The sequence below is a fragment of the Platichthys flesus genome, chromosome 6, assembly GCF_949316205.1.
Source record: "Platichthys flesus chromosome 6, fPlaFle2.1, whole genome shotgun sequence".
Taxonomy (NCBI): domain Eukaryota; kingdom Metazoa; phylum Chordata; class Actinopteri; order Pleuronectiformes; family Pleuronectidae; genus Platichthys; species Platichthys flesus.
The window spans coordinates 16,487,650-16,511,308 of NC_084950.1; the positions used below are offsets into that span (position 1 = coordinate 16,487,650).

The window sequence follows — 23,659 nt, forward strand, 5'->3', positions numbered from 1 at the left end:
TGTGGTGTGTGTGTGTGTGGGGGGGCTTTACTTGTATGTCTTGCATCAATGCACAATTACAGACTCAGTATGTACATTTATGTAATTCCTTGTTTACTGTTAGCTCTACAGCTTTAATTCAAAGCCACACATTGTCGAATATTGATCCTTGTTCAAGCACATTGTGTACTTTGAAAAACTGCCCTATCAAATTGTCATATTCACCACGACTACTTTATAAAAAAAAAAAAATGAGTGCTGACAGGACAGGGATAAACTTCAGGGGGCCACTCAGGTTTCAACCGGGGTCAGTGCCCCCCTGACCCCCACCCTTAGATCTACACCAGTAGCCCACATGTCAGACTAGTAGATATTACGTTTATATAGCTTGAAGAGTCTACTGGAAATTACAGAGAGGCAAATGGGACACAGGGGACCTGTTATCAGAGAGGAGAAAGTGCTGAACTCACCTTTGGGAAACTCCCCCTCCCCTCTGTATAGACTTGAGTTAGCAGTCTTTTATAAATCCTATAGTGGCTCAGGAGAGGGCAGAGAATAAAAGTGTGTATAGTGATTGAAGCCCCGAGCAAAGCCACTGATAGGGACAAGCTATGAAATGTGTTAAAAATATGAAATATTTTGACTCTAGTATGTAGAAATCTTCCCAGTGCTCATGTGTGGGAAACAGCCATTAGACTGTTGGAGATGAATCGCTCCTACTGTACTCTGTGTGCATTGGTTGTAAGAAACAAAGGCAGCTCATGTAAACACGGAGGTCATCAGAGTTTATAGACCTGCTGTGCCTACATGCAGTTCTACTGAATGTCCATTAATGATAGATGAGCATGCACGCCTGTGTGTCGTCAGCTCCACCTACATTTTGTTTCATGCGGAGTTCAAAGCCATGATTCAGTTTGTTGCATGGAGCGGGGATCTTTAGGGAGATTTCATGAGCCTAGTGCCTTTTAAATAGTGTCATCTTTCCCCATCACCAGAGACCCATAATCAAACTAGAATGACAGCAGGAGAGCTCATACCTCTGCTAAGGCCCAACAGTCCCCTTTTGAAACCACATTTGAATTTGCTTGATCTGGATTTATTCGGATCTGCACCAGATTTCACTCACTGGTAAATATCTGTTCCCTAAATAAACCAGATTTTGTTTTCATCGAGATCCATGAATTATTCTCTGAATGTCTGTCCCGCAATCTTAAAGAGACCGGGAAAAACATCCTGGATCCACCCTCCTAACCAGATCTGCAACAACATTTAATGTTTCAATCCTTTCACCAAGTTTAATCGTATTCCATACAGTAGTTTTTTTTTGCATATAATCCTGCAACATAACCTCCTTGATCATCACTTGTCGTATGGTTACTAAAACGACACACTTTTCCGGTCAAACTCTTTGCTTTTCTCTTTAGTTGGCTAAAAGTGTATTTTCATTTTTCCCCAACCCTGTTTGCTTTTACATTACTGGTCAGATTGCATCGGCAAACCAGCATGAAGCTCTGTACAGCGCATACCTCCGCTTAAACCAAATATTCCCTTTAGATTCAATCCAGCTGCACCAAATTTCATTTCATTTCATTTCATTCATAAAAAATCTACCTAAATGTGCCAGATGTTTTTCATCAGGAAGGATAAATAATCAAAGAAACTGTTAAAATATATATTTCATAATGTTGGGTCATCTAATCTGCATCCACATGAAGTTATGTGGGTTCTTCCCTGACCCACCGCATCCCTCCGCCATGTTTCACTGCAATGTGTTCTGTAGATTTTGTGTAATCTTGTTTACATGCCAACAAACAGACAGGGGTGGTGAAAACATAACCTCTTGGTGGCTGTATATATCGGTTGTCGTTTCATGCCCACGCTCATGTTAACATTATGTCCCCTCCTGGTTTGCTCCTCGTTGCCAAACAGTGTATTTACATTTTTGTGTTTACTTTCACATCGCTGGTCAGATTGCATTTGCAAAACAAGTGACTTGTAAATATGATATTATTATGCTATAACATTGCCATCGCAAAAGAAGAAGAAGAAGAACTGTGGCTGAAAGGACTCAGCATGTCTGCCCATGATTTTCAGCCCAATGATTACACTTAATCCTCATTGTGTTTTTACTTTGCATTTTTTTCGCTTGAGTGCTATGAATCCTCTCAATGTTAACATTTGCCTTTTATTAAAAATACTTTAAGTTTAATCATTGCCACTGAACAGGTTATTCTAAAAATGTAATGAAAGTTCCCTTTTTCTTTCCTGTCTACCTTTGTCATTTTGATTCTAACTGATTCGTTGCAGTTTCCTGTCCTACCCGCAGACTCTTGGTTTGATTCACCTTCTTGTGTGCACTGTGTGTTGTTAATGTGAGCATACCTGGCCTTCGTGTGTGAACACAATCAAGAGTCGGTATACCAACTATGTCATGACATGCTGTGCATTTCTTAAATCACAGAATCAACATTTGCAATTGTATGATCATGTCAAATACTTCTGCTCGCTTCAGCCTTGAATTGTACAAATATTCATTCTTACATACATGATATTTATATCCTCTTTGTCATTCGTGCTTCCTCTGCTTGAATCATATGAGATTTGTGACTCATTCATGATCTTGACCCACTTATTACCAGGGTGAAAGGAAGCAGATTATCCAGGGGAAATTACAACTGACTGTAATTCAAGGAATCTCTTTGTTCATGCTTACGTGTAACAAAGGAAACAACAAACATATAAATACATTCCATTCAGCCCATGGGACATCTTATTCCTAGAACATGTGCCAGATGAATCCACAGATCTCTGCTGATCTAAATCTGAATTCCTTCCTATAGGTGTGAGTGAGGACAGCCAAAGTAAACATTCTGCAGCAAAAGCCGCCGCTCAGGCAACGCACAACAGGAGGCTGAAATGAAGAAGAAGGACAGGTCAGCCACAGGCAGCTGGAAGTTAGACAACAACCAGATGTCCTCTGCAGTGAAGAACTCCTGCCATCCCGATCTGAAGGTATTGTACTTTGAGGAGAAATGAGATCCTCACTGACCAGCCCCTGAACCTTTAGCCAAACCATGCCAAAATAAAGTGAAGCATGTTCTGATATGTGTCTTAAGTAGACAGACAGCTGACCGTCATCTGACCGGCCAAGAGAAGACAAACCAATATTACTGGAATCACATTGGCATAAGAAACTGAGACAGGTTACATGTGTTGGTTTCCATATGTGTTTCCTGTAGAACATATAGTAGGCATATGTTGAAGCCATTGTTCAGCAGGGGCCTCCTACACTTTGTTTAGCCCGGTCATTTAGAAAGCAGATTATCTACACACAATGAGCTGGATAAAATCACTTGGGTAACTGCAGGAAGGTATTACTAAGGAAGCAGTGAGTGACTGTTTGTAAAGCAATGAATATCTGAATTATAGAGGAAACAAGAGCAATCGCACAAACTCTGCAGGGTGTCGTCTAAGTGAGGGTGAGCGCTGACCATGTCGGCAGTTACTTTTATACTCGGAAGCGTACTTGCAACTCGCGTTCAAAGGATAACACTCCTCTTTTGATTGGTGGATCAGGAACATAACAGTATTTGATTTGTTTGTGTCAGTCCAGCCCCTTGCATTTCGCCACTGAGGGAGCTTTCACTAACCAGTGACAGGTCGGCGGTCGTTTTTTCTCTGTCTGTGACATCGCGCCCCCCCCCCCCCCCCCCCCTAGAGAGTGTTTGCGCCCCCCACATTGAGAACCACTGTTGTAAGGTGTTGAGTGTAGCAGGTCCCTCTGCCCTTTGGACCGGGTATTAAGTGGCTCTGAAAAAATTCCTTAGACATAGTTTGTACTTCGGGGCAGAACAGAGGGTCTGTACCACCTGCTTGGATTAAGAAGCACATTGGACAATAATTAAAAGCTGCTTAGTGAAATGCTTCAGCTACAAGCAGCAATAATGAGGAATTTCAGTCACGCTGCCGTTTTGTCCTCATGTGTTTTTATTCCTTCTGTGTGGTAATCCCACTGTGAACCTCACATGAAACATTTGTTTATCTTGAGAAGCTGACTCTGTCTTTTGCTGCCGCTGCTTCTGCTGCAGCAGCAAACCTTTCATTCAAATATTGTGAGGTACAGGTAGCTGTCAAATTGCTGTTGCCACAAAGTAGCAAGTTGTTTTAGACTCTTGCTGGTTTATTTCTCAAGTTCAGACTTAAAAGAATACTGCTATTATGGTGCATTCACATCAAGCACGCCACAAATTTACTCCTGTATTCATCTAGATGTTTTAGATTGTCAGACATAAAATATCCAACTAGAAAAGATGTTGTTTTCACCATGTTTTTAGTCTTAATGTCTTCTATTCGCACAAACACCATGCTATTGATTATCCCTTTGATATTAACCAATACAACTAACAAGGGCTTTTAAAGAGTTAATCGCTAAGTACCTCTTATCAGAGTCAAAATTCTCTCAGAAATTGTTAAAATAAATAAATACAAATCGTGTCACACAGAGAATAAGCATTAACCATAACAGGCCCAGTTAATGCAGTCGTAGGAAAACCGTCGTGCCCCAGCATTCCTGCAGCAGCATTACATCCGAATATACTGGGCAACGTGGAAACATAATTATATCCTTGACATTAAAACAAAGCCTGCACTTACCTTAAGAGGTGTGCAGCAGTTTGATGGTTGCCATAGCTCCTCCGCGCCTTCTTATCTCCATGCAATTTTATCATTTATTTGCAGTGATTGACAGCGGTGGTAGCCACGTATCCACCCACTGGACAAAAAGAGACATCACGTTCATTGTTTACTGAGCACGCTTTAAGCATTCAAATGTACTAATGTGCCAAATACACTTTACATGGACCAAGTGGTTAACTTAAGCAATGCACTTCTTTTTTTGTGTTTCGGTTTTTAATGCCAATTCCTTTCAAATTTGGCACAAATGTTCATTAATGCTAATGTTTATACGGAATACTTTTATGTGGCCAAAAGTCAAAGGTCAAGGTCACCCCTAAACATATATGTGGCCTCTTGAGCGTCACATCTCAAGCTGCTTTTAGGGAATGAGTTCTTATATATGCAATGGGATTGGCTTCTCTAATCCTCCCATTGTTAGTGACAGTCAGTGTCCACAGGTGGCTGAGCACAAATAGGAGGAAGCTAAATATGGCCAATACAAAGCTGGATCTGCAGTGCAAATTTGCATCAAACATATACACACTCATTTGCATTCCCCAAACCACAAGATAGGGACTATTGTTAAATGAACGCACTCGGAACATAGTTTTGTTTTACTGGTTAAAAACATATTTTCAGATTTCTCATGTTTACTTTCCGCCAACCGACTTAATTGACCATGAGTTATAAAAATCCCCAAAAAGTAATGAAAAATATGATTTGTTTTGAGTGTGAATGGCGAGGAGAGATTATTCAGGATGGTTTTCACACTGTGCTCTGTCTTCTGTCTGTATGTGTGTAGATGTTCCTGGCAGCCCTGTCCTTCGCCTACTTTGCCAAGGCTTTATCAGGCAGCTATATGAAGAGCACAATTACACAACTAGAGAGGCGATTTGACATCTCCAGTTATCTGATCGGCATCATAGACGGGAGCTTCGAAGTAGGTGAGTTTCTCAGTGTTTGTCTCTTATCACTCTGCCTATCCATGGACTTTGCATTTGGAATCATTTAGACGCTGATGAGAGTAGATTGATAATTTGCCCGCAGCATGTCAGCCGGTTTGACAGTACCTCATATATGCAACCCCCCATTGAGCTTTGAATAGTCACCGCTCGCGTAACAAATTGACTCTTAATGAGAGAAACCTAATTTGACGTCTGCTTGGAGAGGAATATGATATGAAGAATAGTTCATAGTACATGTGTGCTGATTTACTAATTATTTACACTGGCTTTGATCAAAACCTATAGAGCTATAATCGACTGAGGCACATCTGTCCTTTACATGGTGTGAACACCCAGCTCGCAGTGACCGACTGTGCGCAACTTGCAGACACACACTCAAATATTAAAGAGCCCTGATTCGTCCAGTCAATGTAATCTTTCCAAATGAACAAACAAAGACACACAGCATTTGTCAAGGTTTTTGCATTGAAAGACAAAACCAGACCAGTGTCAAGAAATAGGACAAGGACATGAAAAAGCCGTGTCCTGTTTCCCAACACATCCTCTGTCAACCAGGTGTATGTGTGCGGTCGTCAGAATGTAAAGACTAGCTCTCCCTGCCGGAGCAGCACTTGAATATGGTGATCATACTGTGTGGCATACGGATCAGAAAATCACAATAGCCAACATCTGACAGTCAAATCCCTCCATATACAGTATATCAGAGGCAGTGTTTACAGGAGTTCACATGTGCCGGCACACATCATGAGATGAATAAATAAAAAAGAATTAATTTCATGTTATCAGATCTGAAGACCCTTTTCATGCAAGTAGAAACTGTAAACAGCTTTGATAGCATACTGTAATTAGGATCTTCTCTCAAGTGGGTCTCATGTTTTATGCCTTTGACTCATCCTCTGATCTTCTCCACCCTCTAGGGAATTTGCTGGTGATTGTCTTTGTGAGCTACTTCGGTGCCAAACTCCACCGACCCAAGATCATAGCAATCGGGTGCATCTTGATGTCTTTCGGGACCTTCTTGATCGCCATGCCGCATTTCATCATTGGCCGGTAGGAAAACTGTCATAACTGTATTTAACACTGTCAGCACAATGCAGTATGTGTTATTTAGACCATTTAATCGCTGATTAATGTGTTCACAGAGTATCTAACGATACATGACCCTTTCTTCCTCCACTTGTTTAACAGTCACATTGATATTTTGTACGCAGCTATAAGATCGAAACGTCTGTTAGATCTTCATTGAATTCCACCAATAGCCTCTCTCCGTGTCAAGTGAGCTCACCTGAGTCCATCAGGGCAGGTGACAGACCCTCCATACTGCCCCCTAAAGGTAAGATCAGTGCTTCTTACTGTGCTCAGTCAGGAGATTGGTCTGAGTCAGAGACTGTGTATAAAGATGGACGACATGATGGCTCTCCAAAAGTGACGCCAAAATCCTCATCGTACCCTGGTGGCTGGCTGCAGTATTGGTCATAAACCTCCATGAACAAAAGTAAAAAGTGAAAGTATACATGAAAAAAACAAATGGTTTCTCTCACTTAAGGCAGTTAAGTACTAAGGTAGGATGATCCAGTTCTCATTTAACCAATAAGTTTGTTTTTATTTAGTTACTTGATTAATGGGGTGATGAGACATGATCGAGAAGTGGAGACGTGTCATCCGTCATTATACACAGTCTGTGGTCCGCATCATAATGATATTATTAAGTCAAAGAGGAACATTCTGTCACTTTCTGAGACTTTCAATTCTAGGTCCACTCAACTCATCTCCTTTTTTTCTGTCAACTTTCGAACTGCAGGATGCGTGCGTGAGTCCAGTGTTTCGATGTGGATCTACGTGTTTTTGGGGAATGTCCTGCGTGGGATTGGAGAGACTCCAGTACAGCCTTTGGGAATCTCCTACATTGATGATTATGCACAGTCTGAGAATGCTGCCCTCTATATCGGTAGCGTACCTTATTTTCTGTTTATGTTTACACCTATACCATGAAAATTAAGAATATTTTTTGAATCATCAATTTTGGTAGCAGATTTTTTTTACAGTCTTATTTTAGAATTACAATATATAAAATTTTCAGCCAACTGGTAATAATAAATAATCTGTTATATACATATATAAATTCCCTGAATATTCTCTAATAGTCATGTCTAATGTTCAGACTGTATTTTATCAGATAAAATATGGTCATTAGACAAATTGAATGTCATTATGATTATTTAATTGACTTTACCACATAATCTTATGTTTTACAGTAGCAAGTGATAACAGATAATATCTTTGTCGTGTATTACAGGTTGTGTCCAAACAATATCAATAATTGGTCCTGTGTTTGGCTACCTGCTGGGGTCGCTTTGTGCCAAAATCTATGTCGACATTGGTTATGTGGACATGGGTGAGTAACATTACATCATTAATAAACTGACTGACTGAGCTTGAACTTGGTATGGATTTATTGTGGATTAGCATTTGTGCACAATCACAAGCTACACCAGCACTCCACTGTGGAGAGCAGGATTTGGTAAGTGGTTGTTGTACGTGACAGTTTTAAAGCGTGTGCATCCGACAAGCTGATATGTGACGCTTTGCAACTACTTGTGCCTGTTGCATTACTTCACTGCTTCTGGGCCAAATATAGCTGTAGGCTCCACTGGACATGTCAGCACACCCTGTCATAATCCCTTTTGCCTGGGACTGGGATTGCCACAGTTAGCATGTGTTACAACCCTGCCCTGTCTGCAGCATCTGCTAGCTCCCTAAAAATGCGGGAGAGGCACAAGAGAGCCATCTGAAGACTACCTTCCTGTTCCTGACCGGACAGGTTGCAAAGTTAGAGACACGTGATGGCCCCACTGTTAGCCAGATGGGTCTGTGTAGTCTCATACATGCAGTATAATCTTACTGGGAAGGAAACACTTTGAAGCTGTTGTAAACCTTTCAGTGGTCTCCTCATGTTGCGTTTGAACATTTACCAAAGCCCAAAGGTTGACCTGTATGTAAAGCATTTTGAATCAAGTCTGTTCATGAACTGTATTATTTAAATAGTCATGACTTGCTTAACCTATTATTACCTATATTTAAATATAGTTAAAAGAAATATGTATCTTAATTATATTCCTCCGTGAAGCAAATGAATGAAAATGACCCATTGGTGATGACGTTATCTTTTTCTTCTCTTGGCAGAGACTGTGACTATCACGCCCGGGGATGCCCGCTGGGTGGGGGCATGGTGGCTGGGCTACCTCATCACCGGCACCATCACTCTCATGTCCGCTGTTCCTTTCTGGTTCCTGGCCAAGTCGCTGCCAATCCCCGTGGATAAACACGACACCAGCTGCACTCCCGAGCAAACCAGGTTCATCAAAGATTCCCCGACCATGGAGCACAAGTTCAGACCAGAGGAGCCGGCTAATTTACATCAGATGGTCAAAGGTATAGAAAACGACGATTGCAGTGAATATCGAGTATTGTCATTGCGATGTGTTCAGTCAATTGAATCTGTGTGACCAATTTCTCAAGAGAAATAAGCTGATTTCAGAAATGCACTGAACTAATCTCATATTGAATGGCTCTATGTGACAACACATGTGTGATTCAGACATTCTTCTTTGAGTTTCTCGTGCCAGCCCTCTGATAATAATTTCCAAATGAGCCCATGTGAGAATACAGCAGGATATTGTCCAGGGGATTCACCTCAAGCAAGTGGGCGTGTTGACATGTTTCGAACACGCAATGGATGCACAACTGACAGAGATGCCAACATGATAGACAAGAGAACGAGATTCAAGTGTGTTGATGTTCTGTAAACAGATGACGTGATCTCCTTTGCGAAATTTGAACGTCATGTCATGCTTCATGTATTCTCTGGCCAGGCGCTAGCCCTCAATCTTCTGCTGGTTTCTGAAGATTTGTCCTGAAAGCATCTAACATGGACATCTAACATGGACAATATCCTGCAGAGTTTGTGTCTGATAAAAGCTCTATTTCCATATATCTATCTCTATAAGAACATGATTTATTTAAACTTTACTTCCTCTTGTGATTTAAAATGTTGCCCTCAGGTCTAAAAACAACTTGTTCTGCAGGTTTTCCCATTATACACTTCGAACACATTTTAGGGTCTACCTTTGAATGCCACATGCTGCGGATTACAATCTATACATTCCGAGAACATGTGTGTCTTAACCCCTAAACAACTGGTGTCCTGGTCGTTCAGTGGTTAAGACGGCCATCGTGAACCACAAGGCTCCAGTTTGAGTCCGACAGGTGACATTTGTTACATCTCTCTCTCTCTTTTCATAGAATTTCTTCCAGCATTAAAGAGTCTTCTCGGAAATCCTGTGTACATCATCTACTTATGTGTGACCATCATTCAGTTCAACTCTCTCATCGGGATGGTCACCTACAAACCAAAGTACATTGAGCAACACTACGGCCAGTCGGCATCCAAAGCCAATTTCCTCATGGGTAAGCAGACTATTGATAATTCAGAATGTTTCCTTGTTTCATGATGTTCATATGCTAATTTGTCTTTTTAGCAGATAAAACAGTTAAAATCAGGGGCCCTAAAGGGGCCATTATTTACACAGAGGGGCCATTTACATGTCTAACATCCATGCACAATTTCTGATTCAGTAACCTCCGCATTTAAGTTAGTCCTTGTTTACTGTTACCTCTATAACTTTGAATGTATTTTGAAAATGATTCCATAGAAAATATTTATTTCGACAAATTGTCAAAATATTGTTCGTCAGATTAAGATGCATTTACGTGCTTTACATGAAACATCAACGAGACTACATTGAAATGAATGAGCATTCCGACTTTGATCCTTTTTGGCTGGCGGCTTGTTTTGCGTGAAGATTTCACCTGACCCCTGAGTCCTTTTAAGAAAGCATTGCGTTCTCCCGTCTGGTCAGGCACGATCAACATCCCGGCTGTGGCCCTCGGGATGTTCTCCGGAGGCGTCATCATGAAGAAGTACAAGCTGGGTATCATGGGAGCAGCTAAATTTGCCTTCGGGACGTCACTGCTGGGCTACTTCCTGTCACTCTTTTTCTTCGCCATGGGCTGTGATAACTCCAACGTGGCAGGGATCACTGTCTCATACACTGGGTATGTGATGTGTGTGTGTATATGACTGTCATTTTCAAAGTCATTGATCACAGCTAGCACACTTTGCAAACAAATAAATATAGATATTTGCTGATACATGTAATGGGGTTAGGAGATGCAAAGTACTTGAAAGTAAATCTAAAGATACACAATGTACTCAGGTAAAGTAATAAAGTAAATGTACTTTGTTACAGTCTACCACTGCCATTTGTATTGTGTTGTTGAACCTCAGTTCTGTCTCATTTCCAATGTGCAGTCAATAATAAATGTATTATCTTTTCACGGCGACACATGCAGGGTGGAAGGTTTGCCTCATCAGGAGCGCTCTCTCTTCTCTGACTGTAATTCGGAGTGCTTGTGCTCGGGAAGGGAGTGGGACCCGGTGTGTGGAGAGAACGGGATCACCTACGTGTCCCCGTGCTTGGCTGGGTGCACATCGTCTTCTGGATCCGGGAGGAACACGGTCAGACACGCAAGACTGTCATCATTACACATCTATAGCAACCTACGCCTCGCTGTTTGTTTGTGTTTTGTTTTGTTTTGTTTGTTTGTTAGCTTGTTTGTAAACAAGTTTTTTTAAGTTTTTCCATTATTCACCATATTCCGAGGGGATAAGTAATGAAAATATTTATATGGGCTTGGGGAATTTTGTGCAGCTTGATTGAAGCTTTTGGCCCCTGGCGGAGGTGTGCACTTTACCGAGTGCCATTGTAGCTCTTTGTTACACAACTGGAAAACACACATTTATAGATTGCTGCTGTTTCTTCTGCTGTTTGATGTTACACCTCATAAAACAGTTTTTGTTACTACTCATTTCTAAACAGCGGCACATTTACGTAAAGTGTTTCCTGCTCATTTCATCAAATTATTTTCCTACTCTGTTTTAGGTTTTTGACAATTGCAGGTGTGTGGCTGCGGCTAACACCCAGCCCGGAAATCTGACGGTCAGCCTGGGCCAGTGTCCGCGCGGGGACAGCTGTGAAAAAATCTTCCCATACTTCCTGGCTCTGTCCGTCCTCAGCTCGTTCATCATCTCTCTCGGGGGAACACCAGGCTATGTGCTGCTCATCAGGTCTCTCCACAACTCCTCTTACCAGCTCAAAAGAATCGCTTCATTATCCTCACACGCAGTCTGTGTTTTGAACCAGTGCATCACCTTGACAAATTTAAATCTCTGCAGTTATCAGGAAAATATGTTCACCTCTTTACGATACAGTGTTATTGATGGAGATACAGGGGGGCTGGGGTGCTGATAGAAAATCTATGTAATACCTTTATATTAAATGCAGGACAATGTCTGTGATTTCTTTTTAATAGTTAGACATTTCATACCAGTCTTAGAATAAGTTTGAGATGACAGACATCAAACCTGGCTTTTGCACCATTTAAGAAATTATACATGTTTTTTGAGTCATATCAAATTCAGATGTTTAAGATTGAAGATTTTATGTCTTAAAGCAAATTATCAATATAATGCTCACACATACTGTTTTAAGTCTTACAATAAACATTTAAACAATTGTCTGTTGTCAGGATGAAGAGTTAAGTCTTCCTTAACGCCTCTCATTGTTTCTGTAGATTAATTAAACCTGAGCTGAAATCACTCGCACTGGGGATCCACACATTGGCCACACGCACACTCGGTGAGAACCTTTCAATTGTTTTTGTTGTGAGACTGTATAACTGGGTTTTTGTACATTTGGAAGCAAATCATTACTTCTAGCTCTTCATTTGCTTATTATTTATTATCTATTTTTACCCTGTATTTGCCGTTGATTTAAAGTAACAAGTTATTTTAAATTGTACAACAGCTGGAATACCTGCCCCTATATACTTTGGAGCAGTAATCGACACAACATGCCTCAAATGGGGATACAAGCTGTGTGGAGGAAGAGGATCATGCAGAATATATAACACTGCAGCTTACAGGTAAATAAAACTCAGTGCACAACATCAAGTTGGAATCCTTTTAAACTCAAAGTAAAATATAAGTACACTGGCAGTACGGTGAGCCCATTAACAAAATAAAACATAGAGGAATCACCCTGCTTATATATTATTTATGAAAGATATTGAACAAAACATTCTCCACTAGAGTGGTGCCAGAGGGAAGGTGATGTGAGTTCAAGAATGGCTTGGGTACTTGGCTTTTTGAAAAATTATCTTTTGTTTACCTTGTTTTTTTTTCCCTATAAAAGTAAAATTAAATTTGATAGAAGAGAAACACTGTTCAACCAGCTTGGATATAATTCACCCTAACAGTAATTTGTGTGTTTTGGCAGGATAGTGTACCTGGGCCTGGTTCTGGGCTTGAGGACAGTCTCCTTCTTCTTTTGTATTTTTGGTTTTGCAGTCTTCAAAAGACATATTAAGAGGGAGGAGAAATGCGCCCTGACCAATGGGAACGCAGAGATGGAGTCCTTAAGGAAAGAGGAGGATAGCTCCACGCACTCTGAGCAATTTGTTCTGGCCTTGGACCTCAGTCCTGACAGAGAAACTCGCTTGTGAGCCCCAGCACAACCGGTTGGTCTCTTCTGAATCCGCTCCAGGGAGCAGCACCTCAAGTGTGCAGAGGAACACACACTGCAGAGGAACACACACTGCGGGAGCATTTCAGAGCACACAAAATAAAGTACAGAATAAATCTGTGCAGGATTTAATGAAACATAAGATTACTGACAAAGAGCCACTTTATAAACATGCTGCTTCAGGAATGTGTACATTTGTGTTTGTGTTTTTTCATGAATTGAAAACTTTTTTAGAAAAGAAACTATTGTAATTGTGTTTTGTATAATATGTTTGTTTTTTTGATGAAACTTGACATAATCATTTCTCAGATTCAACACATATTATGGTGCCTGAATTCATGGCTTCGCCTCCACTTTGGCAGAGATTCCTGCGTTTAACAGGCCTGAAGACAGTTTCTGTGGCACATCTGCTGGAATGAGTGTGAGCGAGGCTACACTGAGACAAAGTTGATGTTCGAACCCGCGAACGACTGAGGTCAGCATCCTGATCAAAGCAGCAGAGGAACAGCTGCCCACAGAAAGATGATATGTTGAGGCCAAGCTATCAGTCCAGATGTAGAATAAATCATTCCTGCCGTAGAATCGTTGTTTCATTACAATCTGTGGCCTCGGCAGCCAAACTTGTCTCCATGAGAGGGAGAAGCCATGTCTGCTGGTGAGGACTGTGATAAACAGCTTCAGAACAAGCTTGTGTTGGTGTCGAGGCCTTGGAGTCTTTTTGCAGCGTTGATTTACAAACCACATGTACTGTACCTGACTGCACATTGTATAATATATGTACAGTAGCCACCAGTGTGCCTCGTCATTATGGAGCTTCTTGCATTTTGTTTTCAAAACGTAATCTTATGTCTGTGTGGTATCGGCCTTTTTCTCTGCATGACCGTGCGGAACACACAGTCAAGGTTCGTTGTTTGTTTTCAATGTACATACTGTATACCAATGAAACTACAAATTACAAAAACAAAGTCAAAATCAGTTTGTCCCATTTTACTATATGTTGGAACAAAGATAGATCTTTAAACACACACCTCTGCAATGGCCCATGAACAGTCTACGAATGAACCAAGCTTTTAATCACTGCATCCGGATTTTTATTTGGATTTGCACCAACTTGCACACACTCGTAAACATCAGTTCCTTAAACCATTTTTTTCATTAAGATCCATGAATAATTATTATTTGAGATCAACGAACATGTTTAGAAGCACTCTATCTGACTTTGTCAAAGAAAGTGAAAAAAAAAAAAACTGGATCTGCCCCCTGATCCAGAACCACACAGACTTTAATGGATTCTTCCCTATCTATACTGCATCCCTCCTTTTGGTTAAATCTGTCCAATAGTTTTTGCGTTGTCTTGCATACAAACAAACAAACAAACGTGCATACCAACCAACCACCTGACAGGGGTGAAAACATAACCTGCTTGGCAGAGTTAATCATGTGATTAAACTTTAATATGAATAAAGTCTGCTTTTGTCCAGGTTTTATTCATCAAAACTTCTAAAACATACAAATAAATGTGAAATACATGTCACACTATAGTAGCTTAGCATTAGCATGAATACCATCAAAACTGGAGATAATGCAGCATGTTTCAGTAAACTATGGTGATCTGGGGTTATTAATTATTATTCAAAATTAGTATTACTGATAAGCATAAGACCCTAAGGAAATATTAAGAGATGTTTTCCCTGCATTTGTCGAGTGAATAGATCGTTGAACAAAACACAAAACAACCTTATGTACGTTCAGCCTTTTTCTTTTGTGTGTTTAATGCTGACGAATGAAACATGTGCCTCAGTTCAGATATGTAGGTAAATGAAAGCGCAACACAAATGTGGTGGTGAGCTACTGCACAACGCACACAGCTGTAACGAGAAGACAGAGGACAAAACGACTACTGTAACTGTTCCTGTGGTTACTGATCCTTTTTGTCTTCTGCACTCTGGAGATTCTGTGGATAAAAAAAATAAATGGTAATAAAAATTAAAATTGTACCATTTTTTTGTATTTCTGTATTCTGTGTATTTGCATGTATGTGCACCTGTGAGTGTTACCTGGAGTTGATGGTGTTCCGTCAGTAGTCGGTCGTACTCTTGTGCCAGACCTCTCGCCTGCCTCTTCATGGCTTCTACCTCAGCGTGAGACTTGTGCACGGCTGCGGGCACACACAGTCCCACGTCTATAAATTGCTCTGTAAGCAGTATGCTGCATATGCAAGACGTGACCCGCAGTGGCTCATGCTTTTTATGTATAATTTTTTGCATCAACACCGCTTTGCTTTGTGTAACTGAATGCAGAGTGTGGTGTCAGAAGGCAGCACGGATTACTCACCCTCGTCCGCGGTCTTCAGTTGACCTGCCAGCTCTTCCACCTCTAGCCTCACTTGCTGGTTTTTTGATGACGTGGAGTTTTCCTCTTCCAGGAGCGCCTGAGCACAAAGGATTTTCTCTAATTACTGAGCTTAAAGGGTTTATCTTAACAGCCCCAAAACAGGGTACATACAAAGTAGGAACCATATCGAAAAACAAGATTGCGCTGCCGCTTACAGAATATTAAATCAGTTGACATGACCCACAAAAACGTCAACCTTGGTGGATGGTACGTGATGTTAGACTAGTTAGTGCCTATTTGAGGACAAGAGTAAAACTTCAGGTCATCAAGGACTGATTAACTGTATTTCTCACATGTTTGAGCTTCAGGTTGTCCTCCTGGTACTGCTTGGCCGCTTTGACTGCATTGTCTATCTGCGCCTGAAGGCCGTCACTGCTCTCCAGTGTGACAGCAGCCTGGTTTAGCAAGGTGACAATCCGGCGCATGATGCTGTGGAAGGAAGTGGAATAAATCAAAACATGGGACCTCAGGAAGTAAATCGGAAAAGGTCAAACACGAAATAGGCATTTGTGTGGACGGTATATTGATGTTCATTCTTGTTTTCTGAATGAATGGAGAGAAATAACACTGACAGCCAGAGGAAGAGAGAGAAGCCAGATAAGTAGAGGTTCCTCTGGGCTCTGAACAGCTTCATGAGCACATGGTCGTACAAATTGGGGTTCAAGTTGGCGTCTTGCATGGGCTCGGGCCCCGAGTATTTCCTCACCTCACGGAGGGCATCTGAAGGTGAGACAGGAGATAGAAAACATTACCACTGCTGCTTGACACACAGCATGTCAGTGTTGTCAGTATTAGTCTGTGTCATCGCCCACAGCAGATTGTGTCTGACTCACAGGAGACTGCTTACCAAGGAAGAGAACAATGAGGACCATGATCATAGTAAAGAAGCATCTGTTCCAATATGGCGATAACCAGTTCCATATTCTCCAGTTGAAAACCAAACGCCATCTGAAAAAGTAGGTCAAGAGGAGACTGTGAGTGGAGCTGCCATAACAAACAGCGGATCTGTCTAGAAAGGATGTTGTCTCACTCTGCTGGTGATTTGTGGGAACTGCATCTTTCAGTTTTATCATTTTGCAGCTCCACATAGCTAAATTGTTTTGGTCCAGATTTGGTCCACACTGCCACATTGTTTTTCAGACCACATACTGAGTGGACCTAACCTGCTTCTGTTTGCCAGATCTGGGCTGTAAACCACAGCAAAACCGCAAGACAACCAAAAGTGCAAAAGGTGGCACGAATTAGTTTTATGCTGTTTGAGTCGTACTCACCATTCACAACATGGACCACTTTAGGTTCACATCCAGGTTACATGTTGCCTAAAGCACCGTATGTTTGCCAAATAAAGGCCCTTAATTTTCCGTTTCGGGATATTTGTGCCACCATTTTTGGGGGATGTTTAGGCCACTTTAGACTCACATCCCTTTTGTCTGGGTCAACGGAGGTCATGTAGTGCTGCAGCATTGCCTGGAGCGGCCCTCATCCTTATGCTATATGAGAAATTTGATTGAGACCACGATTTGTGTTACGGACCTTAGATGATGTTCTGTCAGACAACTCACGTTCGATCATGTAATATATTTATTACAACAGGTTTAGTGTTTGGCGTCTAGGCTCCAACTTAATCACTCCCCCATATGATTACACAGGAATGATGGGAGTGATGAGCAAATACTTGTAACCCCCTGTTGGAGCCTACAGGTGGATGCTGGGCCTACAGGTGGATGCTGGGGTGGTGGAGGGGCTGAAGCAGCAGGTAGCAATACTGCAGCAGCAGTGCGAGCAAGAGGGGTTGATGGGAAATGTCTCTCTGGTTAAATAGACCACCTGATAAGGTGGGTGTGTATTATAGATGGTTGTGGAGATTGAGGTATGTCACATGATGTATGTCACATGATTGGCGCAGCGCAGCTCGAGTTGCCTGCCAGAACTAGCTCGCAGGCGTCGTCTTATTTGTGTGTTTGTGTATTAAACTGCGTTACCTCTGTGCTGATATGAAGGGTATACACAGGATGAGGCTGACGACTATCTCTCCATAGAGGAAGAGAGCCACAGCCGTCCACTGCAGAGTCATTGTTAATCTGAGAATAAACACAAATTGTATTATCAAGGTGTGTACTATGAACAGCCTTGATGTAATGTTAACCACTTCATTTTCAGACATAACCTGCCATTATCACACATACTTTATTTTTCCAATATGCAATATTGGTTAAATCAATTTATACAAGTATTAGTGAATGTCAATGTGAATTTATATTATTTTTCACTACTTGCCTATTATCCTGTGTACTCTTTCTACTACTACAATTGCTTCACATTGTGGATTAACATTCTGAGCACACAAAAACACAAAAACACACACACGCACAAACGCACCCACAACCTCACCCTCACACACACACACACTCACATGCACACACACACACAGTTGTTTCATACAACTAAAAATCTGCAGCAATCGTCCTCAGCCTTTAGCTATCGTTATACTTGTACCTTTAAATCTATCGTGACTCTTCAGCAGCTTTTGTTCTCATTTTCTTTAAGAGCAGGAAGGAGTCGATCTGTTCTGACAGATGAATAGAGTTGTTGTCTTACCAGGAAAAGTTGAGCGAGCAGAAGAATGAGAAAGTCCAGACATGCGCACACACAAGCTCTCTCCCACAGTCACAACAGCTGCTGGGAACCATCAGAGGACCTGCAGCCCTAAATAAAACTCTGTCATTGGTCAGCCCCTTCAGATTTGTTAAAGAACCCAACGTCCACACAAACCAAGTGCTTTATATCATGCTATTTAATAACTTAGAACAGCTAGATTTAAATGATTAATCATGAGGAGCAGTTCTCTCCCTCGTGTGTGTGTCTGTGTGTGAGTGTGTATGTTAGTGCCTTCTCACATTTCATGTCATGGTACAATAATAGTCCTTTGAGAAGAGACACTCACTGAATTTATTTATAGAATTAAGGACATCATGTTTTACATTTAACGCCAAGCTTAACAGTGAAATAAAACAAGCAGATCTAACACTTTAAATATCTCTGTGGATATGTCGACTTTTCTGGGCATTTCCTCTACAAAGCAAAGTGAACTCATGTCCACAAGGTGGCGACGTTATCTAATGATATAACATTCAGTAATGGCAGGAAGTAGAGGGTCCAAAATCCAAATACTCCTTATATTCAGAGTTTATATACAAAGAAGCAAAATGGCAGATAAAGACAAGAACACTTTATTTATACCGATCTTTCAAGACGATGTGATTCAAAGGCAAGAAAAAATCATTCATCAATGACATAAAAACAGGACATCAGGAAAACATTACATTTACATTTAAAAGACAATTATACAAAATGATTCAAACTTATCTACAGAGGCATTGAATTATTTGAAAGATTGAAATTGAAATTAAAACACATTCAAATTGTATTAGATTGCAATTAAAACAGCAGCAAAAACAAGAAAACAAACAGTTTAAGATTAAGTGGATTATATACGTAATAAATTAGTTAGCACACAATCATGTTTTAAGCCCTTATATATAATTAACTGAGTTTTAGCAGACCCAGCTTGACCATCTTAATTTTGTATATACAGTCTATGTTCATACAGTTAAACAGATTAATGATGTATTTAGACCCAAGAGCATTAAGTGGTTTATAGATTTTAAATTCGATCATTTGACACAAAGGAAGTCAGGGCTGTGCTTTGAGGACCAGTGTCAAGTTTCCCTCAATTTTAATTTGTTCTTGCTATTTTTCAAAGGCAGTTTAATAATGATTCTATGGTTTCACCTGTGGCATAACCACGCATGGATTTGTTGAATGCACTTACAAATTGTTGGGGACTGTAATCACCTGGTGACCCTGTTATGCAGAGTTGTGTCATTTGCGTAATTTGTGTTAAGAGATAATATTTTCCATAACCTCAACAAGAGGGAGTATGCAGATGTGAATAGAAGAGGCCCGAGAATGGACCCTTGAGTAACACAAAATATGATTTTCAGTTGCCTGCCTGTCAAACAGAATTATATGGCCATCTGAGATGTAATTGACGCATCAGTACTCAAGTAAATTATACTTAAACCTTTAATCAGTCTAGGTTCATAAAAAAAAATCTCATTCATAAAGAAAAGACTTGAAAACAACACTCTTTGTCTTTTTGTGTCTTTAAAAGTGAACACAAACAGCTGTTGGCTTGCTCACAAACAAATGCACTACATGATTGCTGCACATCAACAACAGGGACTTTGGATTTCTTCAGAATAGCCTTCAGTGTATTCTTAAATAATGAGGGGTTTTGACCCAATTCAGCTCCCTGGACTATTCTGTGTGTGTATTTGGCCTTCTCCACTGTATTCAGATTGCAAAGTGTGTTCACACAGGCCTCCTCTGTGAAGGGGACTGATAGCTGCTACCCTCTTTGACGACATGTCTCATGAGTGCTGAGCAGCAAAAGGTTTACATCTGCTCCCTGTGATAGCTTTTTGAGAGTGGGCAAATGACTGTAGCAGAACTGAATGTGCTTTGATTGCTCTCCTTTGGCTCGCCGTCTCAGGTCACAACTCGGGAGACGGAGCAGTCATTATGGTAAAAGGCCTGCGATGAGCCGATGGTCAGCTGGGGTATTATTATGTTGAGACTGTTCTTGGTGGAGTGTTGTCTATATGTATTTGTTAGTCCATATATATTTATGCCCAAGAGTCATTATCTAATCGTTCAAAATGACAGACTAAGTTAACTGGTTTAAACTGATGAATGTCCTACTGGGTTTATTCTTTTTTAATGGTTTTAGAATTTTTTTCTGTTCTATTTTTAATTTAGTTTTATTCTCTTTCACTTAGTATGATTGTAGTTTTTTTTGGCATCTCTTATCCAGGATGCCAAAACAGAGATTTAAATTAGATTTTTTCTAATTCACCACATATGAGTTATAATACTAAGTCCCCTTCTCCCTTTTGCAGTATGGGACTCAATGTTAAGTTAAAAAGCTTGAACAATGGTTTGATGTGACAAATCAAGGTTTAGATATATTGGTCCCATTGAGGACAGCTTCACACTAAGATTAACTAGCAATTCAACTGTTAACGTGTTCACCTTCTTTTTGGCTCCTCTGCCTGGTTAACACTGGTACATACTTCATTCCTTCACCCTGCAGGATTTCCCTCAGAACCTTCAGTTCGATTTAGGTCTCACAACAGAATTTTAAAAGAAATACACACAGGCAGCTGGTGCTCATCAATGTACTGATGATTCAACTGTAATATCTTTAAAAGTCCATAAAAACTCAACACTGTCTGCAGATAAAATCAATAGTACTTGTACTTCAGGAGCACTGGACACTCTGTAATTCTATTGTGACATGAGGACACTTGGAGGAAGATTGACTCCATTTAAAACGTGAAAGACTTTTGTGTTTGGAGTGAATACAGATGCTCAACATGTAGTTTCAGACTCAGGCTCCCAGGATGTGTTAGTGAGCTTCATTGTGTTTCTCCCATTCATATCAATCCATGTGGAGAGTTGAGTGGCAGCACAAGCCATGTCTGCAGACAGTAGTCACCACTGTGAGGAGAGCTGGTAGGCAGCGATCTGCCTTCTCCCCTCTCACTCACAGGGGTTGTCACTGTCCCAGCCTGACATAGCTGTGTATGCTGGAGTATACACGCACAAACACACACTGGCACGCTAACTGGCAGGTGCACATACACACAGTGACTGGGCGTGCAGCCATGTTGGCACAAAACTTCTGACTTCTTTATGTCCTTCACAGTTTTGCTTCATTGTGATTAGAATATACTAGTGAAGTCAGAACCATTGTCTGAGCCACATTTAACAAACAATAAGATTTCACAATGTCATTTTGTTAGACGTTAAATTGAACACACTGAATGGTTTCCATGACCATGCTTTATGGCACGAGCGCTTTTTGTCAAATGGCCAGTTTCTATATAAAACCATGTTTGTTTGCTTTTAGGAATAAGCAAAAAGTACTGAATCTTTTTAAGCCAAGGTTGGTGGAGGAATGAAGTGAAAAAACAAAGCGTGCTGCCAACCAGGACCTTGGCTATAGGTTCTTGTTATTGTACAGTGCAATTGGTACTGGCTATAGTTGAGATGTCATGACTTGATTTAATTCATGGACGACACTGTGTCCTGAAAAGGAATGTCAGGACACCCAGTACTTTGGAACCAAGTCGATGCCAAATATCAGAACATTCTTATGGTACTTGTTTTTTTACAGTACATTTGGTGCCAGAAATACCAGATGTTGTGGGTACTCGACATGCTGTTCTTCCAGGACTGCAGGGAGCAGTATAATGTTCCTGGTATGCCATGAAAATCAAAGAGCAAAAGAAAAACAAACAACACGTGGAATAGTGGCAGTTGACGCAGCAACAGGTAAACCATGAAAAAGAAAACATGCAAACTGAGATTAGAGTGGGATCAACTGGTGTCATTTGTCTAAATCCAGGTAAACTATCTGAGCTGACTTTCGCAGCTTTGAAAAAAAACCTAAAGCTGCTTCTTTCTGTTGAGTGCACACAGGGTTGAACCCTTATATGTATTCGTATAATTGTTATATTATTACCTCTGCCAAGGAGGTTATGCTTTTGTCTCTGTTTGTCGCTGTTTTATTTTGTGGGATTATGCCGGATTACAATCAAACTTGGTAGATGGATGTTGTAGGAGACAGGAAATAATCCATTCAACTTGTGTGTGTTTGTCCAGGATTAGTTTTTTCACTTTCACTTTTTCCCATTCAGTTTATGTTCTGTTTATTATTATTAATCTGTTAATAATGCTAATTATGTCCCCTTAACATACCTGAAACAATCAGGTAAGTTAAGGGGACTGATATTTACGATACGAGTGTGAGCAGATCCAAATAGAAATCTGGATTTAGTCAATTTAATTGTGGTTTCATAAGACGACTGTTGGGCCGTGTTTGTTCCTGCGTTAGTAAGATTACGCAGAAACTACTCAGGCAATTTTTATGACATTTTGCGGAGGGGGTTTGCTTGAAGAAGGACCCATTCGATTTGGGATATCATTACACATGTGTTGGTCCTAAAACAAGGTTGGCGCTCTTCTGAGTGCTATTTTAGTGTTTGTAATTTTCTTTAAATTCATAATTCTACGTCTTTCTATATTGCCTTCAGCATGCAGATAAAGCTGCTTACCCCTGTTGACCCTCCAGGAATCGTTTGTTATCTGATGTAGAGTGAGTAATAAAGGAGAGCACTTGATGTGTCATGAAGCGTCTGCTCTCTGTTGATAACGGTAATCTACACAGCCTTTGCAGACTGGTCTCTTATTTTCTTCAATACCGCACAATGGTGCCTTTAAGGTCATAGCAGGTAGAGGTCATGCTCCATTATGTCTGTCTGCCTTCAATTCCTGGTCTCTATCTCCACCGTAGATTTACCAGTGTAGAGATTATTGGTTTTATATCATGGTCATATATCTTCCAACTCTGTAAAGTGTCCCTCCATCTCTCTAAATGCAGCTTGGTGAGAGTAACATTTAGAAAATGACCACAAGCAACAATTTGTCAGGCCGCGAGAGCTGGTGTGCTCAATTAACTTTCTTCTTTCTCTATGGCAGCAGAATTACAGTTGAGTGTTCGCTGACTTAATGCAATTGAGGCTCCATATGGACAGAATAATGTGATTTCCCAGGCTCTTATTCGGTGTCTGCAGCCGGATAGAGAGGGGATCTGAAGAGATGGCATCTGAATTGGGAATGAGGCAGCCATTGAGCGAGAGAGGGCTGGACGTAATGTGTGTGATAGGGACAGCGGCAAGTAGCAGCCTGGATGTAGTGTATTGGGGAGAAGGAAAAGGACATGTCAGGGTCAAGTGATTCTTACAAACATCCCTGAACCTCTGCTATTGACTACTTTATTGTATTCACCGGTCACCTCAGGTTAGAGGTGGAGTTTAGCCTGGTGAACATGTCCAATATACTAACCAGCACCACTGCCTCTTGCATGTATCCATGGCA

At 40.8% G+C, this 23,659-nt stretch overlaps 2 protein-coding genes across 4 annotated transcripts; one reads left to right on the forward strand and one right to left on the reverse strand.

Annotated features, from left to right (window-relative positions):
- The first annotated feature begins 5,455 nt into the window (after nucleotides 1–5,455).
- Nucleotides 5,456–13,374, forward strand: LOC133955782 (solute carrier organic anion transporter family member 1C1-like). Its single transcript, XM_062390803.1, has 13 exons — nucleotides 5,456–5,597; nucleotides 6,536–6,668; nucleotides 6,830–6,951; nucleotides 7,420–7,566; nucleotides 7,915–8,013; nucleotides 8,802–9,050; nucleotides 9,921–10,085; nucleotides 10,538–10,733; nucleotides 11,031–11,196; nucleotides 11,621–11,805; nucleotides 12,312–12,376; nucleotides 12,545–12,662; nucleotides 13,016–13,374. Exons 1-13 carry the CDS (start codon nucleotides 5,456–5,458, stop codon nucleotides 13,239–13,241), a joined length of 2,013 nt encoding a protein of 670 aa, XP_062246787.1. The 3' UTR covers nucleotides 13,242–13,374.
- A 1,065-nt stretch (nucleotides 13,375–14,439) lies between these two features.
- On the reverse strand, nucleotides 14,440–18,382 carry LOC133955783 (B-cell receptor-associated protein 29-like). Of its 3 annotated transcripts, none has more exons than XM_062390805.1 (8): nucleotides 18,254–18,382; nucleotides 17,638–17,736; nucleotides 16,503–16,603; nucleotides 16,228–16,375; nucleotides 15,949–16,084; nucleotides 15,596–15,692; nucleotides 15,319–15,419; nucleotides 14,440–15,215 (listed from the first exon to the last, which is right to left on the reverse strand). In XM_062390805.1, exons 2-8 carry the CDS (start codon nucleotides 17,727–17,729, stop codon nucleotides 15,180–15,182), a joined length of 711 nt encoding a protein of 236 aa, XP_062246789.1. In that variant the 5' UTR covers nucleotides 17,730–17,736; nucleotides 18,254–18,382; the 3' UTR covers nucleotides 14,440–15,179. The 3 variants fall into 3 exon arrangements, with proteins under 3 accessions (XP_062246789.1, XP_062246790.1, XP_062246788.1); XM_062390806.1 differs by having other exon boundaries at nucleotides 16,362–16,375; nucleotides 16,489–16,603; nucleotides 18,152–18,341; XM_062390804.1 differs by having other exon boundaries at nucleotides 18,152–18,328.
- Nucleotides 18,383–23,659: the final 5,277 nt, after the last annotated feature.

Bases quoted from the DNA above. Each gene is read 5' to 3' on its own strand.
- LOC133955782 (XM_062390803.1), top strand. From the start codon at position 5,456: ATGTTCCTGGCAGCCCTGTCCTTCGCCTACTTTGCCAAGGCTTTATCA. The intron at 10,086-10,537 runs GTAAGCAGACTA...CCGTCTGGTCAG, and splicing joins CAAAGCCAATTTCCTCATGG to GCACGATCAACATCCCGGCT. The intron at 10,734-11,030 runs GTATGTGATGTG...CGACACATGCAG, and splicing joins ATCACTGTCTCATACACTGG to GGTGGAAGGTTTGCCTCATC.
- LOC133955783 (XM_062390805.1), bottom strand. From the start codon at position 17,729: ATGACTCTGCAGTGGACGGCTGTGGCTCTCTTCCTCTATGGAGAGATA. The intron at 16,376-16,502 runs GTAAGCAGTCTC...TCTCACCTTCAG, and splicing joins CCTCATTGTTCTCTTCCTTG to ATGCCCTCCGTGAGGTGAGG. The intron at 15,693-15,948 runs GTGAGAAATACA...CTTTGTGCTCAG, and splicing joins ACAACCTGAAGCTCAAACAT to GCGCTCCTGGAAGAGGAAAA.